Source organism: Channa argus, chromosome 14 (assembly GCF_033026475.1).
Source record: "Channa argus isolate prfri chromosome 14, Channa argus male v1.0, whole genome shotgun sequence".
Lineage (NCBI taxonomy): Eukaryota > Metazoa > Chordata > Actinopteri > Anabantiformes > Channidae > Channa > Channa argus.
Genome location: NC_090210.1, coordinates 14,263,345 through 14,285,992, shown reverse-complemented (window position 1 = coordinate 14,285,992; position 22,648 = coordinate 14,263,345). Strand labels below are relative to the sequence as shown.

At 38.0% G+C, this 22,648-nt stretch overlaps 1 protein-coding gene across 6 annotated transcripts; it reads left to right on the top strand.

Annotated features, from left to right (window-relative positions):
• The first annotated feature begins 3,576 nt into the window (after positions 1-3,576).
• On the top strand, positions 3,577-22,603 carry ca8 (carbonic anhydrase VIII). Of its 6 annotated transcripts, XM_067529219.1 has the most exons (10): positions 3,583-3,942; positions 4,605-5,303; positions 10,058-10,249; positions 10,457-10,581; positions 13,144-13,239; positions 14,565-14,627; positions 14,732-14,780; positions 14,929-15,041; positions 17,972-18,167; positions 20,606-22,603. In XM_067529219.1, the coding sequence occupies exons 2-9, from the start codon at positions 5,270-5,272 to the stop codon at positions 18,104-18,106; spliced, it is 807 nt and encodes a 268-aa protein (XP_067385320.1). In that variant the 5' UTR covers positions 3,583-3,942; positions 4,605-5,269; the 3' UTR covers positions 18,107-18,167; positions 20,606-22,603. The 6 variants fall into 6 exon arrangements, with proteins under 6 accessions (XP_067385322.1, XP_067385321.1, XP_067385320.1 ...); XM_067529221.1 differs by lacking the exons at positions 4,605-5,303; positions 20,606-22,603 and adding an exon at positions 17,588-17,717 and having other exon boundaries at positions 3,577-3,942; positions 17,972-18,112; XM_067529215.1 differs by lacking the exon at positions 4,605-5,303.
• The last annotated feature ends 45 nt before the right edge of the window (positions 22,604-22,648 follow it).

Genomic DNA, 22,648 nt, shown 5'->3' with positions numbered 1-22,648 from the left:
CCTCATGGTCCACCCTCGCCACGCTACAGTATGAGGTGTTCAGGGTCTACTCAGAAACCTGAGGATGTGGTGTGGCACTTTTCATACGTAGGCCGACATACTTTAGGTCAATTATTGCTCCCTGCAATAATTACCCTTTAAACGTATGGAAGAATCCGGAATAATCATAATAATAAAAATAATCATAATAAATAATTGAAATAACAAGAGTGTGACTGCTGGAAATAACAACAGTGTGATCATCATCATCTAATCTCTTCTGGGCTGTATAGTTACAAGAAGCAAATGGAGACACTTGATGGCAGCAGGTACAAAGTGTTATCACAACAGCAGAGGGTGTTTTGGAAAATAATTCCCCAAGAGGATAATTAAAACAAAATTAATCCCCATAGTAGAGTTTGTGTATCTAAAATAAGTAATAGTTAAACTGCTGATGGATCTGAGATGTAGTTGCTAATTGTTTCCTGTAGGGAGAAGCAATGTCCCAAAAGTTTAAAGTGTGTGTGTTTGTGTGTGTGTGTGTGTGTGTGTGTGTGTGTGTGCATGCGTGTGTGTGCATATGTTATGTGTAAAAAAGACAGAAGTTATTCTTTTTGTGTCTTTGGTCCAAGAACCAGTAGTGGGTCCTCTCTTGTAGACCTGGGCCTTTTGACACAATTTGTTAAACCTACTGTCACAAATTTGTGTGTTAAGGTGGACAGTGGTTTTAGCTTGGAAGGGCAGGTTAGTACAATGGTAAAAGCAAGCTTCTTTCACTTAAGACAATGTAGCTGCATGTTTTTTAACCGGAACTTTTTTTCCCCGCCCTACATCTCTGAGCTGCTACATGTGCACTTCCCCTCCTGGTCCCTCAGGTCAGCTGACCAGTTGCTCCTGGATGTGCCAAGGATGCGGCGGAAGCTCAGGGAAGATAGGGTTTTTGCTGTTGCAGGCCCAAATTTGTGGAATACACCGCCTTTGCAAGTTAGACAGGCCTCTTCACTGTCTATTGTTAAATCCAAACTGAAAACTCACTTTTTCTGTCATGCTTTCGACCCAGTATGAGTAGTGGATCATACAGTTTTCTTGTTTTTTATTCTTTTAAGTCTTATACTTTTTATTTTTTATTTTGATTTATATATGTTTTTTGCATTGTTATTCTAATTGTTAAGCACTTTGGCTTAACAATTAGGTGATTGTACTATTTTATTGTATTTTATATCATTAATTCTTTTATAATTTAAAATTATTTTTCTTGTAGTCTTCCCTTCATAGTCTTTGCTTTATAAATAAAGTTGGCTTGGCGTGGCTTGAAAGAACTCCCATATCTAATGCTTTTGGATAAGAAATATATCTAAATCTGTTAGATGTGCAATATAAATGTTAAGTGGCCACTTATATATCCAAAGCACTTTACAGTGTTGCTTCTCATTCACCCATTCACACATCAATGGTGGTGGCTGTCATGCAGGGTGCTCACCTGACCCACCAGGAGCAATGTGGGGTTCAGTGTCTTGCCCATGGACACGTAGCTGCGACCGGGGATCGAGCCACTGACCCTGCCTTATCAACTGAGCTACAGCTACCCCACAATATAATGCTTATACATGTTGTAGATGCTGCAAAAAATTAGGTAACTAACTACTAACTAAATCTAATTATGACTAAATCCCAGCTGCATATCATACCTGCTGAACACCAGCATTATAGCACCCTGATGATTACACAAAGCACTGGTGTGCCCGTGTAGCCACGGAGAGCTGCCTATTTGGCTGAAGACCCTCTGAAGGCCAAATGTATAATTTCTGCTGAATTGTAATTTTCACTTTTATTATAGTTATAAATATAGGATCTTTATTGGTAGTTAGGCTTTTAGGCCTGTTTCTGGGCCCATATATTACTGTAAGGAATTTTTTTATTTAGATGAAACATAAAAAAACGTATTACTAAGGAGTACGTACTCTAAACAGTTACTCAAAGTACAAAGTATAAGTAAAAATAAATGTATTTTTAACAGTTGTAAACTTGATACTGTTGGTAATATAAATGTGCAAGTTTAGCCCAGACTCGTTCAAAGAAACCTTTAAAGGTTCAAATTGCAGTGATCGGAATTTCTAGTAATTACAAAAAACAAACAAACAAACAAACAGAAAAAGAAGAAAAGGTTACTTTAGAGACATTTTTCGGACAAAAACAGACAAAAGCTCACAAAGTTAGACTGGATTTCAACCTGTCCTGACTGTCCTGACTGGTGGTTAATCAATAATAATTATCATACATCATGTTACATGTTTGTAAAATACCCCACAATATAATGCTTATACATGATGTAGATGCAAAATAGATGTAAAATACTCTACATCTGCATAGTAACTAGTATCTAAATCTGTCAAATAAATATAGATAAATATAGTGGAATAAAAAGTAAAATATGTCCCTGTGTAATTTACTTGTAATAAAATATTCGAGTAGAGTTTACAACAATTATAAGTAAGTAATTCATCATTTAGGTGTTGACATTTAAAATAACTTTCACATCTTGCTATAAGTAGAATCCCGCACTTGACAAATGTGTCTTATTGCTGATGCAAATCATGTTTAAATTGGTACATTCAAGCATTACTGTCATTTTTAGAAGTCTGATAAATGCTAGATCTGGTTTCCATCATGCTTCAGTATGTCAGACGTTGTTCACAGGCAGAGAAACTACAGTCCACGTTCTGCTTTTAGAGCCACAGTGTGGAAACGGGGGAGCTCTCCTGCATTTAGATTGCTCAGAGGACGGTTTCCTGATATGGAATGTAGGGCAATTAATTCAATTAATTCAGCAGCCTGGAGGATATGCATTAACAAAGAAAGATTTGGAGAAAGTAAGAATAATTGTCTTCAGATTGTCTTTGCACAACTAACCTCAATATCCTGACATGTTGTTAATTCAACCCACTGGAAAACATCCTATGTGAAAGTAAAAAAGTCAGTGGCTACAATTTACACACTCATTGAAAACCTTCTGTCTGAGTTCCAAAAATGAGCATGGGTTAGTTTGATAAGGACTCTTTGAGAGTTTCTTTATTCATGTTGAAGTCATCAAGGCTGGGCAGCAGTTTGGCCCTTTCACATTCTTCATCCTGCTGTTTTCTACCAGTTCTCTCAGCCACTGCTGACTCTTTGAACCAAAGGTGGGTCCCTGGCCTCCAACAGAACCACCATGACCTTCCTGCCAGCATTCGAACACACATTTATCCAAAACAACCAGCACATACCCACAACAGCAGAAGGCTAACAGAAAGTAACCGTCAGGTCAAACTAAGACACATTCATAAGACACATTATGTATGTAATAGGAAGAGGAAACATTAAAGCTGATACTTTGGTTTATTTTCAGTCATGTGAGAGGGAGAAGACAGAGAAGGGAGATGAAAAAGAAATGCTGATCTCTCATTATTTGGATGAGAGCCAGGGTGAGCAAGCACACCTGCAGCCTTCAGACAGAGAGAGAGAGAGAGAGAGAGAGAGAGAGAGAGAGAGAGAGAGAGAGGAAGACGGAGAGGAAGGGGAGAGGAGGGACAGAGAGGTAACAGAGCAAAGAGAGAGAGAGTGTGAGAGAGAGAGGAGGAGCATTAGAGAGTAAAGAGAACCAGAGAGAGGCAGAGAGCTCCCACACACATTAGTGAGTAGCCTTAAGAAGAAAGAGCCAGAGAGGGCATGAGATGAAAACAGAAAGGAAACTGGGAGAGAGACAGAAGGAAACTAAAGACAGAAAGTAGAAAGTTGTTTCTTGGCAGGAAAGCTACTTACTAGACTTCACTTAGTGTCCAGTACGACCGGTGTTTTCCTGGGGGGGACAGACAGACTAGTTTTCTACCCACAGTCAACCTCTGGCAAGCACCATGGCTGACAATGTGAATGAGGAGTCGGATTATAACCCGGGGAAAGATGAGCTGGACTGGGGCTATGAGGAAGGTAGGCTGGACTTCATTAGCATGTCATTCTGTACATTGTGGTTTTGTGTTAGTTCAGTGCTAATAAAAAGGATGTAAAGGTTGAGCTGCATTTAGAAAATTGTCAGTTTTTCCTTTATATTGCAGATTAGTTTAATAAATAAACGATTTGCATTCATGGGATTCGACAATGCACTGGTTTAAACAGTTACGATGGCGTCCCCTGTTCCTCTGCTGTGTGCACTTTAAATAAAAGTGACGATGATCAATTAAACATAAAGAGGTAGATTTGATGTTATACTAAGTGTCTCAGTGTTATGTGGAGCGTATGAGTGCAGATCATTAGAATAATACTACATAAGCATAGGTGGATTTAACAATTTTTGTGCTGTACTTTTGTACAGTTTGGAACCTCACAACAGACAGATTAAAAAGGTTTTGTTCAGGGAGGAAGCAGCGGTAGCACCATTATACTGACCATATGAGGCATGTCACAGAATTTAAAGACAGCTCCTCCAAATTAAATTATGTCCATGCTCTGCAAAGTCACACTTAGACGTAATTTCAGATTTTACTCTCTTGTTTATTTAAATGTTTCTCAGAAGTTATATGGTAAGTACAAAAATACCTAGGTTTATGTTAAATAAAATGTACAATATGTAATTCTTTTCATTTGCTCTTTAGTAGATATGTGGTGAGGTGCTGTGGTGAGTGTCCTGTGACACTGGTTCAACATCTCTGGAGGAAGTGCAGAGATATTCCCTTCTAAAAGTTTCTGAGTCAGCTTAAGTTGTGTATTGTAGCATTAAGAACTTACGTCACGGTTAGAACACTACCATTTCCTTGCTCTGCTATGCTCTTCTACCACCTAATTCTATGCTAACTTTGTCAAATGAGAATACCTCATCTGACTTCCATCTTTGTTGCTCTGGGAATAATTGGAACTGAGTTTAACGTAAGTGATTGCCTCAATTCTGCCCTCTGGGTTTTGTAAGTTAACTTTACCCTTTACTTTAATACAGACACAGGCTTGGATCTTGGCCTAGAAAGTGGGGGCATGCTTTATGACTCCTGTGTGTAGGGCAGGCTATCTGTAATAAATCTTACATTATATCTCTCAGGCCCAAAGGGAGATAACCCAAATGAAAAAACCAAGGTTGTTTTTCCACGCATGACAATATGAGGAAAAAATCTCATTAATACATTAATAGTTTTTAGATCATTCACACATATATAAGAACAGTAGGAGTATATTAAACACAATGTAGTGAATATATTATGTGATGAGTTAGTTTGTGATTATCTCACTCTGTTTTTCTTTTACTGCTGCCTGCACTGAGCACTGAGGGATGCACTATGATACTGAACTGTCAAACTCTTACTGTAAGTATATCGACTTATGAGTAACAGTCTAAATAGAAATTAGATATTACTGCAAACATGGATGGATTACTGAAAAGGCCTTCTGAGGACAGACCCAGGGGCCACTGGACCAGAGCCTATGTATCAAGAGTTAATATTTCTTGTTTTTAGCAACAGAACTTAATTCAAAAGATGTAAAATGAGCATAAAGTGATACAACACAATTCCAAAGAGAAGTCTATAAGTGGCTGAGGATATTTAGCTTAAACCAAAAAAAAGTCCTAAATGTAATCATAAATAATAAATGTAGTAGTAATGAAATAATATATGTAATATATTGATAAAAGTGAACATCTATAATTTTATTATGCAAAAGTAATTATTCTGCTGTGACCATTTGGAAAAAATAATGAAACTAGTAATACCTCATCTTCTCGCATGTCCAATATCTAGGCTATTTAAAATTAGAAAAGAAATCTAGGTCAGTTAATGTACAGTACAGTGCTAAATATTAAATTAATTTGAAAAAAATCTAAGTAAATGGACACTAATGAAAAACTGCCCAAATTTCATGGGGCTTTATTTTAAATATGTTTTGTTTATTTTGCTGATGACTGTTTTGTATTTAATTTATTAATTGATATTACACTGGTTTAAACCTAGGATTTAAATTCCCATGATAGTTTTAGCCACTCAGATATTTATTGTTTTCATAGCTGCAATGATTGCATTTGCTTGATGAGTGCTTTATCCATGTTGAAAACTAAGCTGTAAATGTATATGTGAGTGCAGATAAAATGGGAGGGCTGTGGGAGGAAGGGCATTCGGCAAAGAAACTCGTGCGGAACACGTTCCACTGTGGCGACCCCTGGACAGACAAGCTGAAAGCCTTTTTTGATCTTTTCACATGTGTCGACCTTGGGGACTCACTATTCATATGAGTTATATTAATGTGTGAATTGCTGAATCATTTAAAACTTTTTACTGTGTAATTTATTTCAGATTGTTTTATTTTCACCGTAACCATGCACGTCTACAATTAAAGAAGGTCAGAACAGTTCTACTGAATGATACTAATACTACAGCAATGAGTCAGACATTTCTGTAATCATAAGCAAAGATAGAAGACTTTAAAAAATCTTCAAGTGGACCGTGGTCAATACATATTCAAAATTATCTACTATCATTCCATTATTAAATCAGATTATCATAGTATCATATTGATGCAGTTATTAATATAAGTCCATTGATCTCTGTTGTGTGAATGGGGCTTTTTTTCCAACAATAATGCTCACTGTAATAATAAAAGAGTATATATTACTTTCTCATTAGGTTCAAAGGATATACAAATGTCTTCCTATATAACACTAAATATACATTGAAAATATTCTTCAATAAATTCAAATTCATATTCCTCAAAAATTGTAACATTCAATGGTAAAGTGACTTCATATAGGCACAGGCCTTTTTTGCAAATGGAATGTGTTTTGTGGTGTATTGTTGCCATATTTACTGTAGCTGTCCAAGATGGTGGAGCATTGCATTGCAAGTCAGACAGGGTTGCCCACTCACTTGCCTTTTGTCCAACTCATAGCTGTTCCCAGAAATGTGTCTAGACTTATGAAAGCAGTCATTTGGGAATTTTAAATTCATGTTTACCACTCAGTCAGTGTTTCAAAGCTCATGTATGGTTATGATGTGGGTAACGATTGAAAGACCACAAATACAAGCAGCCCAAGTCAGTTTCTTCTAGTTAGTGGGCAAACACAGCCATAAAGAGAAGTTACAGAATTCAGACATGTGCCTGGAGATGCACCCTCCATAGGATGTTTTACAAACACACCCAACCAGTAGGAGAAACCTGCAAGAGGCCCAGAAGATGATGGAACGATTCTATATCCTATCAACCTTGAAACGTCCTGGGATCCACCAGGAACCGCTGGAAAAGATTGTGGGGAGGACAAACGTCTGGATAACCTAACTTAACCTGCAGCAAAGATGGCCCTAGCCTTTTCACTAAAAGCTAAAATTATAGTTTAAAGATGTATCCCAAAGGTTCTGTTCAGTGGCATTTGCACTAACAGCATTAGCAATTGTGATGGGTTTTAAAGATATTTAGCAATTGGATTAAGAGCAAAGCCCAACAAAGGTTATTTCAACAGACCTACAAGCCCAACACACACACACACACACACACACACACACACACACACACACACACACACACACACACACACACACACACACACACACACACACACACACACACACACACACAGACACACACAGGCTTTTACTCTCACTGCCTTTTGTAAATCGTTGTCAAGGATTTAGTTGCTGAGGAAAAAGGGAATGTGATGGGTCTCTCTTAGCCCTCTCACAGCCACTGTGGAGTTTCTATCTCTGTTGTTGCAGTAGAAAGGCCCACTGTGAGGAGCTGAGTAGATTTTCATGGGGGGATATAGATCTAATGCTCTTTCCCGAACAATTATTGACGATTTGTGTTTGTTCCCTCCTTTTAAAATATAGCAATATGTTCAACACATCTTACAATGTTCTCATTGTGCTTAGTGGTCAACTAAATAGTGTATCTCAACCACTGTGCACCACAGTATCACTTTCTCTGCACTGCTTTTTACAAGACCTTCACTCTGGGCCACTTTAAAATAACCACTCTTTTAACAGGAGACAGTTTCCACTCTGTCTGTCAGACTTTGGGTCTTTGTTACACTCACAGGCCAACTACTTCTTTTCTAAACAGAAAATGCTTATGTTTTTTAAAACTTTACACACTTTCCTTCCTTTTTCTCTATCTCCCAGAGTCACTCATAACTGCATGAAGTCCTTTTTACACACTGGATACTGAGAGGAAGCAGACAGGGAATGAATGTAGGGGTAGACAACGGAAAGTCCAGCACTGTACAGAGATAATAAGTGTCCACACACACATTTTCTTCTTTGGACTTTCATTGACATAATGCATTTTCTACTACATTATCCTAACCCTTAACAGCACATCTAAATAACTCTTACCCCTAAACCAAGTCTTAACCCTTAAACCCCCTTTCAAACTTGTTAGGACCTGAAAAATTTCCTCAATTAGAAAAAGCTTTTTGTGGCCCTAACTAACAAATGCACACATGGTCATTATTGTGGAAATACTATTATCAAATGTTAAGCCTCACAAGAATCTTCACTAAAGTTCAATTTTGACATTTGTATATTTACGCTATGTATACAGGGGTTAAGATTGAGTATATTGCAGTGTATAGTCAAACTTTGTAGTGTGATTTTTTTCAAATGTTATTTAGCAATATTTGAATACAAAGAACTCACTACTAGTCACAGATACTGTAAGCTGGCCTATTGCCACTGTTGCAAAGTAATCTTTCTTTAATCTTCTGTTTATTTAGTGCAGAGATGCAACATGAGGCATTGTGGTTTAAAAAGGAACTCACCTGTGGCTCGGGTGGCCACACATGCAATAACTTCACCCTTTCACTTAATTTACCATGTCTTTATGAGCCTTTGTGAAAAAATTAAACATGTTGGCATTTTTGTCCAAATCACATTTATTGTAAATTTGAAATTGTTCATTAAATTAATGCTCTTCTCTAAAGTAATTCATCCAGTGTTTTAGCTGTAAACCGTTCTGTCTACAGACTAACTGCAGTTATCTCTGTCCTGATGTTGTTACAGATATACTTACCCATTGGCTAATTTACTCATGCATTTACCTCTTTTGTTGAGCAGTGAACTTTAACCCCTGAACATCCAGCGTTTATAGTAAATGGTATAAGATTAAGCCCTGTTGGAACTTTCCACTTTTTATATAACATTGAATTATGGTCATGGTTTCTTGTGTAAGTGTAATATACAAAGTAGGATTTATCACCTTTAAAGTGACTCACCTAATCATCACTGGTGCAGCCAGTTGAGTGGCGAGACTAGACCTGTGTCTGGTAGGGTATTTGCATGTATTGGCCTAAAACTAACCCATGTAGAGAAAAGATCACTCCAAATAAATCTTCTTAGGACATGCATATTGTCACAAACACACCATACCCACGGTGGCAGCATCATGTTCTGGTGATAGTTCTTTGCAGCAGGCCCCTGGAAGGCTAAAGGTAGAGGGCTAAAATATCAGCTAAAATATCCTAAGCATACAGCTAAAAATGTTTAGGAGCTCTGGCATCAGATAACACACCTCAATCTATTTGATAATTTGTGCCTGGACTTTAAAAAGAACTTTCCAGACATGATAGCTGTGAAACCTATAAGAATTGGAGCAGAAGAAAGTGGAAACATTGCAGTGTCCAGATGTTTAAAACCAATGGAGACATCTGCATCTAGGTGCATCTAGTAAAAACTGAGTTAAGTGGGTGTGCAGACACTAGTTTTCTGCTTTATCATTTTAGTTAATTACCATTACTTTCTAGAGATGTGTGTTCACTTTGACATTCACCATATACATTAGGACGTAATGTAATAGGATGTAGTAGTAATGCAAAATCATGCATGGCACATCTTCATTGAAGAAGGATTCACATGGCAGCAGGCTAATGACAGCCATCATAATTATTTGTAATGACATATTTTGTATAAAATGTATTATTCACTAGTCTCCTCACCAATGGTCTCAGACTTTTATATCCCACTGTATACGTTTCTTTAACATTAAGCGAATTTAGTTGATAATACTTTTGAACTTTAGCGATGTTTTTAGTCCAGGATTTGTACCTGTAATGGACACTTGTACTTGTTTTCACTTACAGGTGTAGAGTGGGGACTCCACTTTCCAGCAGCCAATGGCGAGTATCAGTCTCCTATTAACTTGAATTCAAGGGAAGCTCAGTATGACCCGTCGCTCCTGGACGTAGGCCTGTCACCAAATTATGTTGTGTGTCGTGACTGTGAGATCATCAACGATGGACACACCGTTCGCATTATTCTCAAGTCCAAATCAGGTGACAGCACACGTTATTCATTTATAAAACAAGTGCTGAAAAAGAAGGATACATGTTTAGCTTTTTGTTTTGCTGGGGTTTACTGGTGAGTGATGCAGGCTTTTATGTGTGAAGCCAAAAATACATCTAACTCATACTTCTCTGATCTGTCTTCTACTTCCTGTGTGTGCTTGCCCCTTAATGCCCTGTTTTCTGTGCTGTTTCAAGTGGTTACTGGGGGTCCGCTGCCTAGCGATCACGAGTATGAGCTTCATGAAGTTCGATTCCACTGGGGCAAAGAGAATCAGAGGGGATCAGAGCACACTGTCAACTTCAAGGCTTTTCCTATGGAGGTAGAGAGTGCAAACACACACACACACACAGCCATCCACCCACCCACCCAAACACACACATAGCCACGCCCCCCCCCCCCCCCCCCCCCCCCCCACACACACACACACACACACACATAGCCACCCACCCAAGTATATATATATATATATATATACTTGTATATATTATACAAGTGTAAAGAAATACAGTGTTCATATGTTCAGACATCTGGTATTTGTCCTTCAGATACTGTAACATCAGAGCTTGTTAAGTCCTTGAACACAAATCCTGCTTTATCTTCTGTGACAAGTAACACTTTTAGCATTAGGAGGTGTCTAGCAAGGCTAAAAAAATATTTCACAGGTTTCATTTCACATGTTTGTGTCTTTCTACAGAGTCTTCAGACTGGGCAGTAAGCTACAGTTTGTAAAGTTTACAGAGAACTAATGTAGCTGAGATTGATCTTATAAATCTTACAACCTGGCTATTGCCAACAAATTGTTAAAGCACGTACAGGATGAAGTTAAGCTTGGACAAGGTCCGAAATCAATGACTTACCGTTTTACAGAGCACACATAGACCAACAGAAGTGTTTAACAAGAAAGTGAGCACAAAGTCTTGGAGACATAAGGATGTTTTATCTTTAGAACCAGATTAGCGCTGTTGTAGTGAAACAATCTAGAATTCGTGATTTTAAAGGAGATTTACAGAGAAAAGGAGGCAATGATATTTTTTCTTGTCAAGTCAGTTACCTTATCAACAAAGGCAGATTGAAAACTCAATTCAATCAAGCACCAGATTTTGGACAACAGGTGATACATCAGTGACAATATCTCTGTTTGCATCAAACAGGGTTTTTGCTTTATGTATGTTTTTTTTTTATTTCTAGTACATTTAGCAAAGTATGTAGCTCTACTATGTTGACCCTGTCTGCTCCTGACATTCTCTGTAAAATATAACTTGTTTTTTCAAGACAAAAATATGACTAAGAGGGGTGCTTAACATTTTAAGTCAAAAAAGGCAAAATTCAATTTGTTCTTCTAACATACCACAATTGAATTGTGCAATTGAATTTTCCTCATGGGCCGATCTGGTGGCTGGTGACGTACATTCACCAACTAATACCATTCTCACCGTCCTTTTACCTGCTTCTTTACCATCTCCTCTAAAACCAACATTCCCCTGATGCACACCAGAAGATGGAATTTTGTGGACTTATAGTATAGTTAGGTTATTAGCACAGACCATTTCATGTTTGAAGTCTGTGGTGGTGTGTTGACAGTTGTAGTGTATTTGAACGTTAGCCAGTATCAGCCACCTCCACCACACTGCGTTTTTCAGGGGATTCTGCAAAACAGACATCACTCACCTCAGTGTGCCATGTTTGTATGTTTCTATGCCACTCACCATTTTTCTCTTACCAGGGCATGTCACACTGACTCTGTACAGAACCCCACCCACAGCAGGTTTCATCATCAGTGTGTTTACATGGACTATTGTAACCATTATGCTTTCTCAGGAAAGCTGACATTTTTAAAGACGCCCACACTGATATTGAACTTGCTTCATTTGGATCTAGTTTGGGTAGTACATGTTATTGAATGCCAATAAACTTCCCTCTGACTTCCCTATACTAAAATACAAATATTCTTCTAGCAAAAAAAAAAATGGATCCAGAAGACATGACTTGGAGGAACATTCAGTTCAGATGTCATCTCATATGCCATCGCATTGCTCATACTATGGAGGTTGTAATCATGGTCAATCTGCTTTTCCAAAGCTCCTCCAGATGATATCATCTGAACTCCTAACCATGAAAAACTCCTCAAAGTGATGTCATTGTGGAGGAGGTTTTCAGGTAGAAGCAAAGAAATATTGTAATATAAAGAAACCAAAGGGAAGTTTAAAAGCATTATTGTACATTTACACTAAACTAAAGGCGTAGAAAAATGGTGAGTTTGCTCATTTACTGTTAGGTTAACTGGAAAGCCGGTGTCTGAAATCGTGGGAAGGGGATTAGGGAAACCTGGTTTCCCCAGGTAGTTTCTGTTGGAGAAGCCTGATTTCCAAAATAAGTCTGGTGTCAGGTTTATAGCTCATATATGTGAGCTGTGTTCTCGTACTCTAGGTTTTCCATCTGCCTCAAGCTTTGTGCTAACTCATCAGTTGTCTCTCTCAGAGGGAAAGCGTATGTAATGAAAGGCCTGACTTTTTTCTTTAAAGGAAAAACTATTGAACTGAGGTCATGTTGTAGAGCTAATCTCCAGCATGTAGTTGAAATTTAAAGTGCATTCTTGGGAAACAATGACATATTCTTTCTCTAACAATCACGTTTAGTGATCAAGTTTAGGGTGGTATACACAGAGGTTTTTCTGATCTCACTGAGATTTTACAGAATGATTTCCATGTGCCACAGAGGAGGTTTTAAATTCTTTTCACAGAGGGCTCCTATTGAGGACTCCTGTTGACATAAGAGATCCTCAGTCACCAGCTGGATTATTCTCTCACTCTTACTACTGTTGCTATAATTTACAACAATGGTCTCTCAGAAACCGGCAGTGTTCTGTTGTCTCTCCATTTAGCTCCATTTGATTCACTGGAACAGCACTCTGTTTAACACATTGGAGGATGCCCTTGGGAAGAAGAACGGAGTCCTCATCATAGCTCTTTTTGTGCAGGTACATCTACTATGTCAAGGTAGAACATTAAGGCTCCCATCATGGCAGCTAAACTGGTGGCTACACTGTAAATTCTGATTAGTTAACCTTACTTAGAAAAAGCATGCAAACCAAATGCCTTGAAAAACAAACAAACAAACAAGTAAAAAAGCCGTTTGGCCGACTATTGTGACATTTCCTGCTACTTTCAATGTCATAGTTGTAGTTATTTGAACAGCAAGTAGTGGTTACTTGTGTACCTTTATTACTAAAACATTTTGTTATACATGCCTTTCTACTTTGGTCAAATTGTCATGTTCATGGCAATTAAAATTAAAAATGTCCCCCCTCCAACCCCCTCACAAAATTTATGAATGTGCTTTGACTTTTCTACATGACCATTTTAATACTTTTCTACAAATATTCCCAGGGGACTAAGCACCTTTTTGGGAACTGCTGCCTCCCATTTGTGTTGTGCCATTGTCTCATTTGTTGCTACTGTACTTAACTGTTTTCACTCAAAAACAATAAGTATATAAGTTTAAATACATATTTGGACAGCTGTTTGGATTAAAATAGGAAATTAAACTAGGTTTACAGTCTCGTGATTACAGTCATCTGTCAGCCAGTCATGTTCCAGATTAAATGCATTGCACAAAGTTATGCACAAGAACAAGAAACAACCTTAATAATATTACAAAAACTGTATTGCACTGTGCTGTTACTCAGTTCACCGTATATTCTTGCACTGACAGCTATGGTTACTATCTCAAGCTCCAAAACAACAGTTTCCCCTTCAAGGCCCACATTCTTAAAAACACTGACTTCTTCAGCATGCCTGAAGCCCTAGTGTTTTTTCCTTCCTGTGATTGTAAGCATTGTTGTTCTAAAAGAGTGAGCAAGTTCATTTCAGATTAACTCGGTCCACTGTGTGAAAAGTATGGCTACTGTACCAGGTAAATGCCTGTGAAATTCTCCAATTCCTCTGTAGAGGAATGATCCTAAAAACCCGGGAAAACTTTGATTCATGCGAGTTCAGCACAACCAACCCTGCTTGATAACTCTGCCTTGGAAGAGGTCTCAGTCACCCCAGCTAAGACAAAAACAATCAATTAAACAATTTAGCTAACTGTCTCACTCTAGACCTCTTTTGAGTTCAGTCTTATCCTCACACGGCCTGTATGTGAGTCAAGTTTGGGTTTCCTGTTTTTTGGCCTGTAAAGATGCTTGCTTGTTTAAAGCTTTGGTGACCTCTTTGAGACAATAACCAACAACGTGTTTCTAACCAAAAACGATCCACACACTCTGACATTTGAAATGTGTTTTTCTTTTGTTTGTTTTATCAGGTTGGTAAGGAGCATATTGGTCTGAAGGCCATCACTGAAGTTCTACAGGACCTGCAGTACAAGGTTAAGTCAAAACTAAAAGTTTAGACTGAGAAGATACGGTATTTTGTTACTTCTATTCTTTGAAAGATGACAAATGATTTGTTGAGTTGCTGTTTTTCCAACAGAGGAAGAGCAAGATAATCCCATGTTTTAACCCCAATACTCTGTTACCTGGTGAGCAGAAAATAATTTTATTTCAAACACATGATATAAACCATGCGAATAACTGAATGGATCAATATAAAATGTTTGGCCAGAACAAGGAAGCTGCTCCCACTTTTTAAATTTTAAATTTTTTAAAATCTGTTTAATCTCCCCTCAGACCCGTTATTGAGAGACTACTGGGTGTATGAAGGATCTCTCACCACACCACCATGTAGTGAAAATGTGACCTGGATTCTTTACCGCTACCCCCTCACCATCTCACAGTTACAGGTAAAACATACACGTCATACTCATCACTCTGCCATGTGCACGATTGTCTTTCACTTTTCTTCTGACTCATGAACACTGATATTATCTGCTGCAAGAGTAGCCTTTAGTTTCCAATATATGTCTCTGAGGTTTCTTGTGACCTCCTGGTCTTTATATGTCTTGGTCTTGGTGTGATCTTGGCACCAAACGTCAATAACCTTTAAAAACTGAAATTGCTTGAATTACTTGAAGCTGTGAAGGAGGAATAGCTTTAAGAACACATTTCTATTTATAAGAGGCATCTATCTAGTTCGGATCCTAAATGACCACAAATGCAGGGATTGTGCTGAAACAAAAACAATGTAATTTCTAGAAAAGGTCAAATCGTGCAATTTGATCAATGACTGCAGGGTTACAATATGTTTCTTCAGTTTGACTTGAACAGAAGTTTATCTTTAAATGTCGAACAAATACAAAATTTGTTGGACTGATAATATGTGTAGAACAACACAATTTCTGATATGACTGGACAGCTGTTGCAGAGCCATAGATCAGGTATGAATCTGACCTATGACCACACATGCAAGTGGCAAGCATCTGATATGAACTATAAATCTGAACATTTTTGATTTAAGACATTTCAGGGTTTATTAAAATGCACTAAAATGCCAACATGACAAATGAGGATAACTATTCAAGTGTGTGAATTCCACTAACCTGGTTCCGCTGCACTATCACACATAAATGAAATGAAACCATGATTAATGTTGCAAGTTAAGCCTTACTGACCGTAATTGTATGCTGCTCTTTCTTATTACAGAAAACCTCAGTTCTGGATCACTAACTGTCTGTGTTTCAGAACTATCAACTATCACAATGAATTTGTTTGTACTGAGAGTATATTGTAAAACACCTGCATGAGTATTAATAAGAGTAATAAAAAGTAGTGAGCAGTAAAATAAATACAAATGACTAACCATAGAAACAGTAAGGTCACAACTATTGTCTGCTTGCAGTTGCCTGGCAAAATGAAACCGAAAACATGTCTTGACCATCTTTCACTTCTGTTCTCTCGTTTTCTACATCCCATCATACCTGTACACACGGTCACCATGTCAGGCCCTTTTGTGGCTTTCATCTACACAGAGGCCCACCGATCTGTGCCGCTCTGGCAGTCACTGCAGTACAGGAAACCTTTACACTCACTGCCAATCAATGAGCCCATAAAACTGCCTTTAGACTTAAACCTGAACTCAACCTTTAACTCACCCATTGTTCAATTCAAGTTGGGGGATGAAAAAAATAATGGTAGTAAGCCACTGACATTTATTTCAGTCATCCTTGCTGCCCTTTGGACTGATGACCCTTTGAAATGCTAACAGGAAGAATAATCTTTGGCAATCTTCCTGCCTCAGGTCATGCCCACAGTAATGTGGATGAATTATAAAGTTTAACATTAACCACTTTTATGATAAATATTTTTGGTTTTCTTTTACTGAGACAATCCACATTAATCAGCATCACTGTACATAAGCCAATGTTAGCCAGAACAATCATTTTCAGCTGTTTCTCCATTTTCCAGATGTTAGATTAGCTATTAAACCAAGAAAAACAAACAACATATAAAGCAAGTGAACAGGTCACATAAACACTTCCTCCTAACCAAGACTAATTTTGGTCTACTATTTTAAGATTACCTTTTGTAGTCAGTTTTGTTCAGATTAACCCTACTGTGTTTGAGAAACAGAAACCTGTATATATTGACATTGTTTTCTGATTGGCTGCGATATGAGGGACCTTGGAAACAGAGGAGGCTAGAACCTAGTTTAAGATGTTCTGATAATCGTAAACTTATGTATGCCAGAGTTTCAAAAACAGATGGTTTTCCGACTCCTAAAAATGCCATTTGATTGAATGCTGAAATTGAACGAAACTCATTTTTAGTCATGTACACATTTAGATACCTGTGAATCCCTGGTTAAACTACAGCAAAAGTGTTTCTTTCACAGCAGACGGTTGATCTCCATTTGTCATCTGTAATAGAGTGCTACAGGGGTCTACCCTTGGACCATTACTCGTAACATTATCTATATACATCAGGCCCCAAACTGCCTACAATTTACTTTCAACATTTAACAAAAGAAAATTTTATTTTTTAGGATGTCTTTATAGGGATGTCTTTAAATATAATTTAAAAATCATGAACCTCACTTGTAATTAACTTTAGAAAAAAAGCATCTGCCAAATGACTAAAGGTAAATGTAAATTTATCTCTCCAGTTTATTGTGGAGAGTCCTTCAACAGCTGAACTCTGTTTGTCACAGTGCCTTACACTTTATTGATAACAATGAAATATTTACTAAATATCGCTCTCTGTATCATAAAGTCTTACATCCACCATGATCGAATAAAATTTTACTTCCATATCCACACAGGCTTCCATGCTGTTAGATCATCTTTTAAACTTGAATCATTGTTCTTTTTAAGCTAATGTTGTGATGTGTGATTTTAATGCTGATTTTTTTTTCTCAAGGCCTTTTATGACTGTGACTCTTTCTTGTTCTTAGGTCTGTATTGAATAAGAGACCTAAGAACCTGTGACCTGAAAAAATCGTTTAATAAACAGCAAGTCCTGCTTATATGGAAGAGATACCTCCAACAGTTAGCTAGTTGTTGCTGCTGAAAGATTAAGTTTGAGTGGGTGTGCATCCTCTTTTCAAAGTTAATATCATGACAGAGAGTAAAGACAGGATGATGTTTGTAAGATACTTCTTAGACATGACCAGATCTGTCAAAATATTGTGCTGAAAACTAAGATAGTGAATCATTATCAGGCAATTTAGTCCAAAGATATGGGCCTTTTTAAACATTTCATTATATTGACTTGTTAGACACAGAAATGTGACCCAGTTTAGTCTCTAAATTAAATCTTTTCACTTCTGTCTGGGCAGATTGAGGAGTTTCGGAGGCTGCGGTCCCATATTAAAGGTGCGGAGCTGGCAGAAGGGAATGATGGGCTGTTGGGGGACAATTTCCGTCCCACCCAGCCACTCAGTGACCGGACGGTTCGTGCAGCATTCCAGTGACAGTTTACTTTCCACTGCAAACTCAGACAAACTATGGGACCGGTAGATACAAGTTCAGAAGGTAACGATTCAGCCCACTTCACCCAAAAATATATTGTCCTGAATTTTAAAGGCAGACCTACTGAGACATATCCACCTTTTTCTGCATCAATCAAGCATCAAACTACATTTCACTACTTTAGCAGAAGCTGTGTTTTTTTTTGTTAAATTTGATTTAGACAACGAGGAAATACTGACAGGTGGGAAATCCAAAAAGTACCCAGAAGTATGAAATGTTATAATTATATTTTTTAGAACATGCAATTATCAAAACAGTGTGTTGGTGCTAAAATGAGCTCCACCATTACCTACTGCAAAATTTAAGTGGTAACCAAATTAATGCATCAGTAGTCTAGTAATGTAATGTCATATTCAGTGATTTAGTGAGCTTAACAAGTACTTTAGCTTGTGGGACTTCAAGTATATTTTTAAAACTAACTTTTTACTATCATTTATGTAACACTTTAAAAGCAGAGCTTTTATTTATGACAGAGTATTTCTATTTTTAATATTGGAACAAGGAAGTTCAGGAGTGTATACAGAGAAAGAGGTTGGCTAAGAAGAAGTGGGACACTGACAGGACTGAAGGGAGTAGACAGGAGTACAGGGAGATGCAGCATAAGGTGAACGTAGAGGTGGCAAACGCCAAACAATAAGCATATGAAGACTTTTATGCTACGTTGGACAGTAAGGAAGATAATCTAGAGAGGTGGAGGTCTGCTCTGGAAAGCAGAGGCATGAAGGTTAGTCACAGCAAGACAGAATGAGAGGGACCCAAGAGGAACGGTGAGGTTACAGGGAGCAGAGGTGACGAAGGTGCAGGACTTGAAGTACTTAGGGTCAACAATTCAGAGCACAGGAGAGTGTGGAAAAGAGGTGAAGAGGTAAGTGCAAGCAGGTTAGAATGGGTGGAAAATTAAAGGAAAGGTGTTCAAGATGGTGGTGAGTCCAGCAAAGTTGTACAGCTTAGAAACAGTTGCATTAGGGAAAAGACAGGAGGCAGAGCAGGAGGTAGCAGAGCTTAAGATGCTGATGTTCTTTTTTAGTAGTGACGAGGATGGACAGGATCAGGAATGAGGACATCAGAGCGACAGCTCATGTTAGCTGTTTTTGAGATAAAGTGAGAGGCCAGATTGAGGTGGTTTAGACATGTTCAGGCTGTGACAGGCAGGAGGTCTAGAGGAAGACCAAAAAAAGAGATGTAAGGATGTAGTGAGAGACGATATGAAGTTAGTTGGTGTGAGAGAAGATACAGACAGGGTTAGATGGAGGCAGATGGTTCGCTGTGGTGACCCCTGAAAGGGAACAGCCCAAAGAAAAAAATTAAGGGTATGAGAATAACAAATGGGATTCAACACTATGTTTTTTTAGTTAGTTCAACACATTTCCTAACAAGGGACTGAGTTAAAATAGAAGTAGGTGTGCATTCCCGTGGGTATTTGGTCCTCTGAAGGCACAGTATAATAGCACAAGCCCTGGAAGAACTAACCCAGTTCAATTACTAATTTGGGTCTATTCTATATAGAGCATTAAGTGAATGGAGAGATCCTGGATTTAGCACAGCAGTACTGCAGCAGAAAGACAGAACTTCTAGAGCTCAGAAGGGATGAGGAAGCTAAAGTAAAAGACAAAAGGGACCTTTACACTGAGGGTCCTTGTTTTGGACTAATGAGAGCCTAAGACCTTGAAGTTAAAAATTTTTTGAAAATTGAAACCTTGTGAATTTTTACATGTGAGTATGTTAGGTTTTACAAAAGTGAGATGAGCAAAAGGGCTGCAAACAAAATACGGTGTAACATTATCTCAGTAGCCATTTCTTGGCTCACTGTCTGGACTTTAGACTAAAAAAATGGGGGAAGAAGTGTGGAAAAACCATAAAGAGAGGGGGTCCGCAGTGAAGGTGAGAATGTTAAGGGGATGAAGGAAGAGGAGGCAGAGGAAAGGCAGAGAACAGAGGACAGAAGAACAGAGAGCTATTATTTACAATGTAACTGGATAATGATCTGGTTCTACTTTCATAAATCTAGTGGATTGCCAATGTTTTCACACTGCTAAGACTTTACCTGACACTGAGTTTAAACCAAGCCAGTGACAAGGAAAGATGCCCGGAAACTACTTTACACCAGAAAAGAGATAACAGAGGTAGCAGAGACAGCTGGCTTTCAAAGTAGACCTCTGAGAAAACCTCAGAGATTATGTGTTGCTTGTGTACAGCAAAGCTTCAAGCACACGGGTGGTACCTGCTACTTGCATGAATTTGCTCTGATGTGTCTTTTTGTGGCCATCAGTTGAACTCATTATGGCACTGCAGATGGCAATGAACTTTGTTTTTAGAGCAGCTTGAGCACATTGAGAAGCTTTGATACAGCTGAACATTCTTCAGTCTGAGTTCTGATAAGTTGTAGACCTAATGTAACAGTATTAAGCACATAGAACAACAGTGTTTGATATTTTTTACAGGAGAGAAGAAAAATGATGAAGGAGATACTATACAACCAGCCCTTCCTGCTGTCAAAACAAGAGGAAACATGAACCACAGATATACCTACGCACACACCCTTGCATACACACACATGTGCACGCATGCAGACACAGAAGAAGTGGGACATAATGTGGAAAATTTAGACAGAGTCATAGTTTCACACACTCAAACCCAGTACACATATGCTCCATACACATTATGGCTACACGTATGTGTATTTGTACACAGTTTCATTATTTTGGCTCTGTACAATAAATTTACATTTAAGTTTAAATAGAACATTTGTTTGATAATATCAGATCATCCATGTACTCTGAATTCATGGAGCCCCTTTATTAGTGCCTCAAAAGTAATTGGACACACAGAAACTTTATATTGTAACAATATTTTGAACATGTGATTAAAAGTCATTTGCAGTCAAAGACTGAAGTTTAGAACCAATGGACATCAGCAGATGGTTTGCCAGACCTTAACAGTAACATATAAGGATAAAAAGTATTTGTATCTGAGCACTGTCAAAGCTGTAGTTCTCTGCGTACAGAATCTTGTGTTAAGTATGTTATTTATATGCTGTGCTCTGACTGGGCATTTGTTTTCTGATGTATCACCACTGCTAGACACCGACAATGATGGCGAAGGTCATTCTTGTTTTCTTTTGTTGAATTAACTAAGCAATGCACCTGGCTCAGCCTTGCCCTGTCACGTAAGGGAGCCACAGTGAAATATTACTCAGCAGCAGCAAACAATAGTGGGATTTTCATTCACAATGAAGAGCAGCTGCTGAATTCACTAAATGTGAATTGAATATGAATTAACATGACTGTAATTCTTATGTGTTTCATTCAAAATTTCCCACTAAACCCTGAATTAAAACTATACAGAGCCAAAATGATATTCCACTGTCAATATGCATGCACCTGACTGTGCCTGAGGCTTGTCATGATGTATTACAGACTAATTGGACAGTAGTAGACATGCTAGACAAGTTAACATCAGTACAGACACGTTAAAAAACTATATTCTAACTCAATACCTTGTTGTTAAATCAATTAAATCTGAAAAAAAGTGACATCCACACTACATTTTTAGAGTTCCCATACTGTTGTGTCAATACTATTTGTGCTGTTGCAATATAATATAAAGATGAGCTTAGAAGTAAGTAAGTGGAAATTGTGTTTATGTTACAACAACAACTTTTGTCCATAAGTTAAAGTGAATAATATGACATACAGTCCTATTTGCATTGGACATCAATTAAAGGGATTTTGTTTGGAGCATCTTCCCACACATGGTGGTGGCAGTGGGGGTGCAGGTGTGGCCACCACTCCCTAGAACTCCCCCTGCACCTGACAATGATGTCCTTCAAACTCTATAAATTATTAGAAATTTTGAAACTGGAACAGAACCATAGAAGTATCAATGTACGTGTGGGGAAATGGCTGCAAAGCAGCTATATCAACACTAATAATAACGATCAGCTCAGATAATTCTAAAGGAGCAAGAGTTTCATTTCTTAATGAACTGTCACAAATGTTACAATATGTAATGAAACAATAAATGTAATCTACATACAAAAGTCTACAGTACTCACAGTGGGAGTTACCATGCTGGAAAAATGTGTGCATATGCTCAAACTGGAATTGTTCTCACAGGGGACAGTTCCACTAAAATGTTTTATGGGTTTTATAAAGTCAACGAATCAGACGTATACTAGGATGCTTTCATGACGTCTGACTAGAGGCTTCTGTGGTTTTTATTTTAATTGTTGATCTTGTTGGTGTTTTCGTGCAAAACCTCTGTCTGATTTAACGTAGGTCAAGAAACATTTTACTGTCAACTAATTAATGTGCATGATGGTTTTACCTTTTCAGATCCATAACTCCTTAACTAGATCTTCTCCTAAAGTGTTATTTAAAGCTACACTATGTAATGTTTTTGATTTTTTTTCTTTTTAATGAGGAACATGCTGTAAAATGTCTGTCAATGTGGCCAGATGTTGAAACCTTGTGTGGTCCAGTCTC

Coding starts and splice junctions, on each gene's coding strand:
- ca8 (XM_067529215.1), top strand. CDS start 3,870: ATGGCTGACAATGTGAATGAGGAGTCGGATTATAACCCGGGGAAAGAT. Junction 3,943..10,057: donor GGACTGGGGCTATGAGGAAG/GTAGGCTGGACT, acceptor TTTCACTTACAG/GTGTAGAGTGGGGACTCCAC. Junction 15,042..17,971: donor TCACCATCTCACAGTTACAG/GTAAAACATACA, acceptor CTGTCTGGGCAG/ATTGAGGAGTTTCGGAGGCT.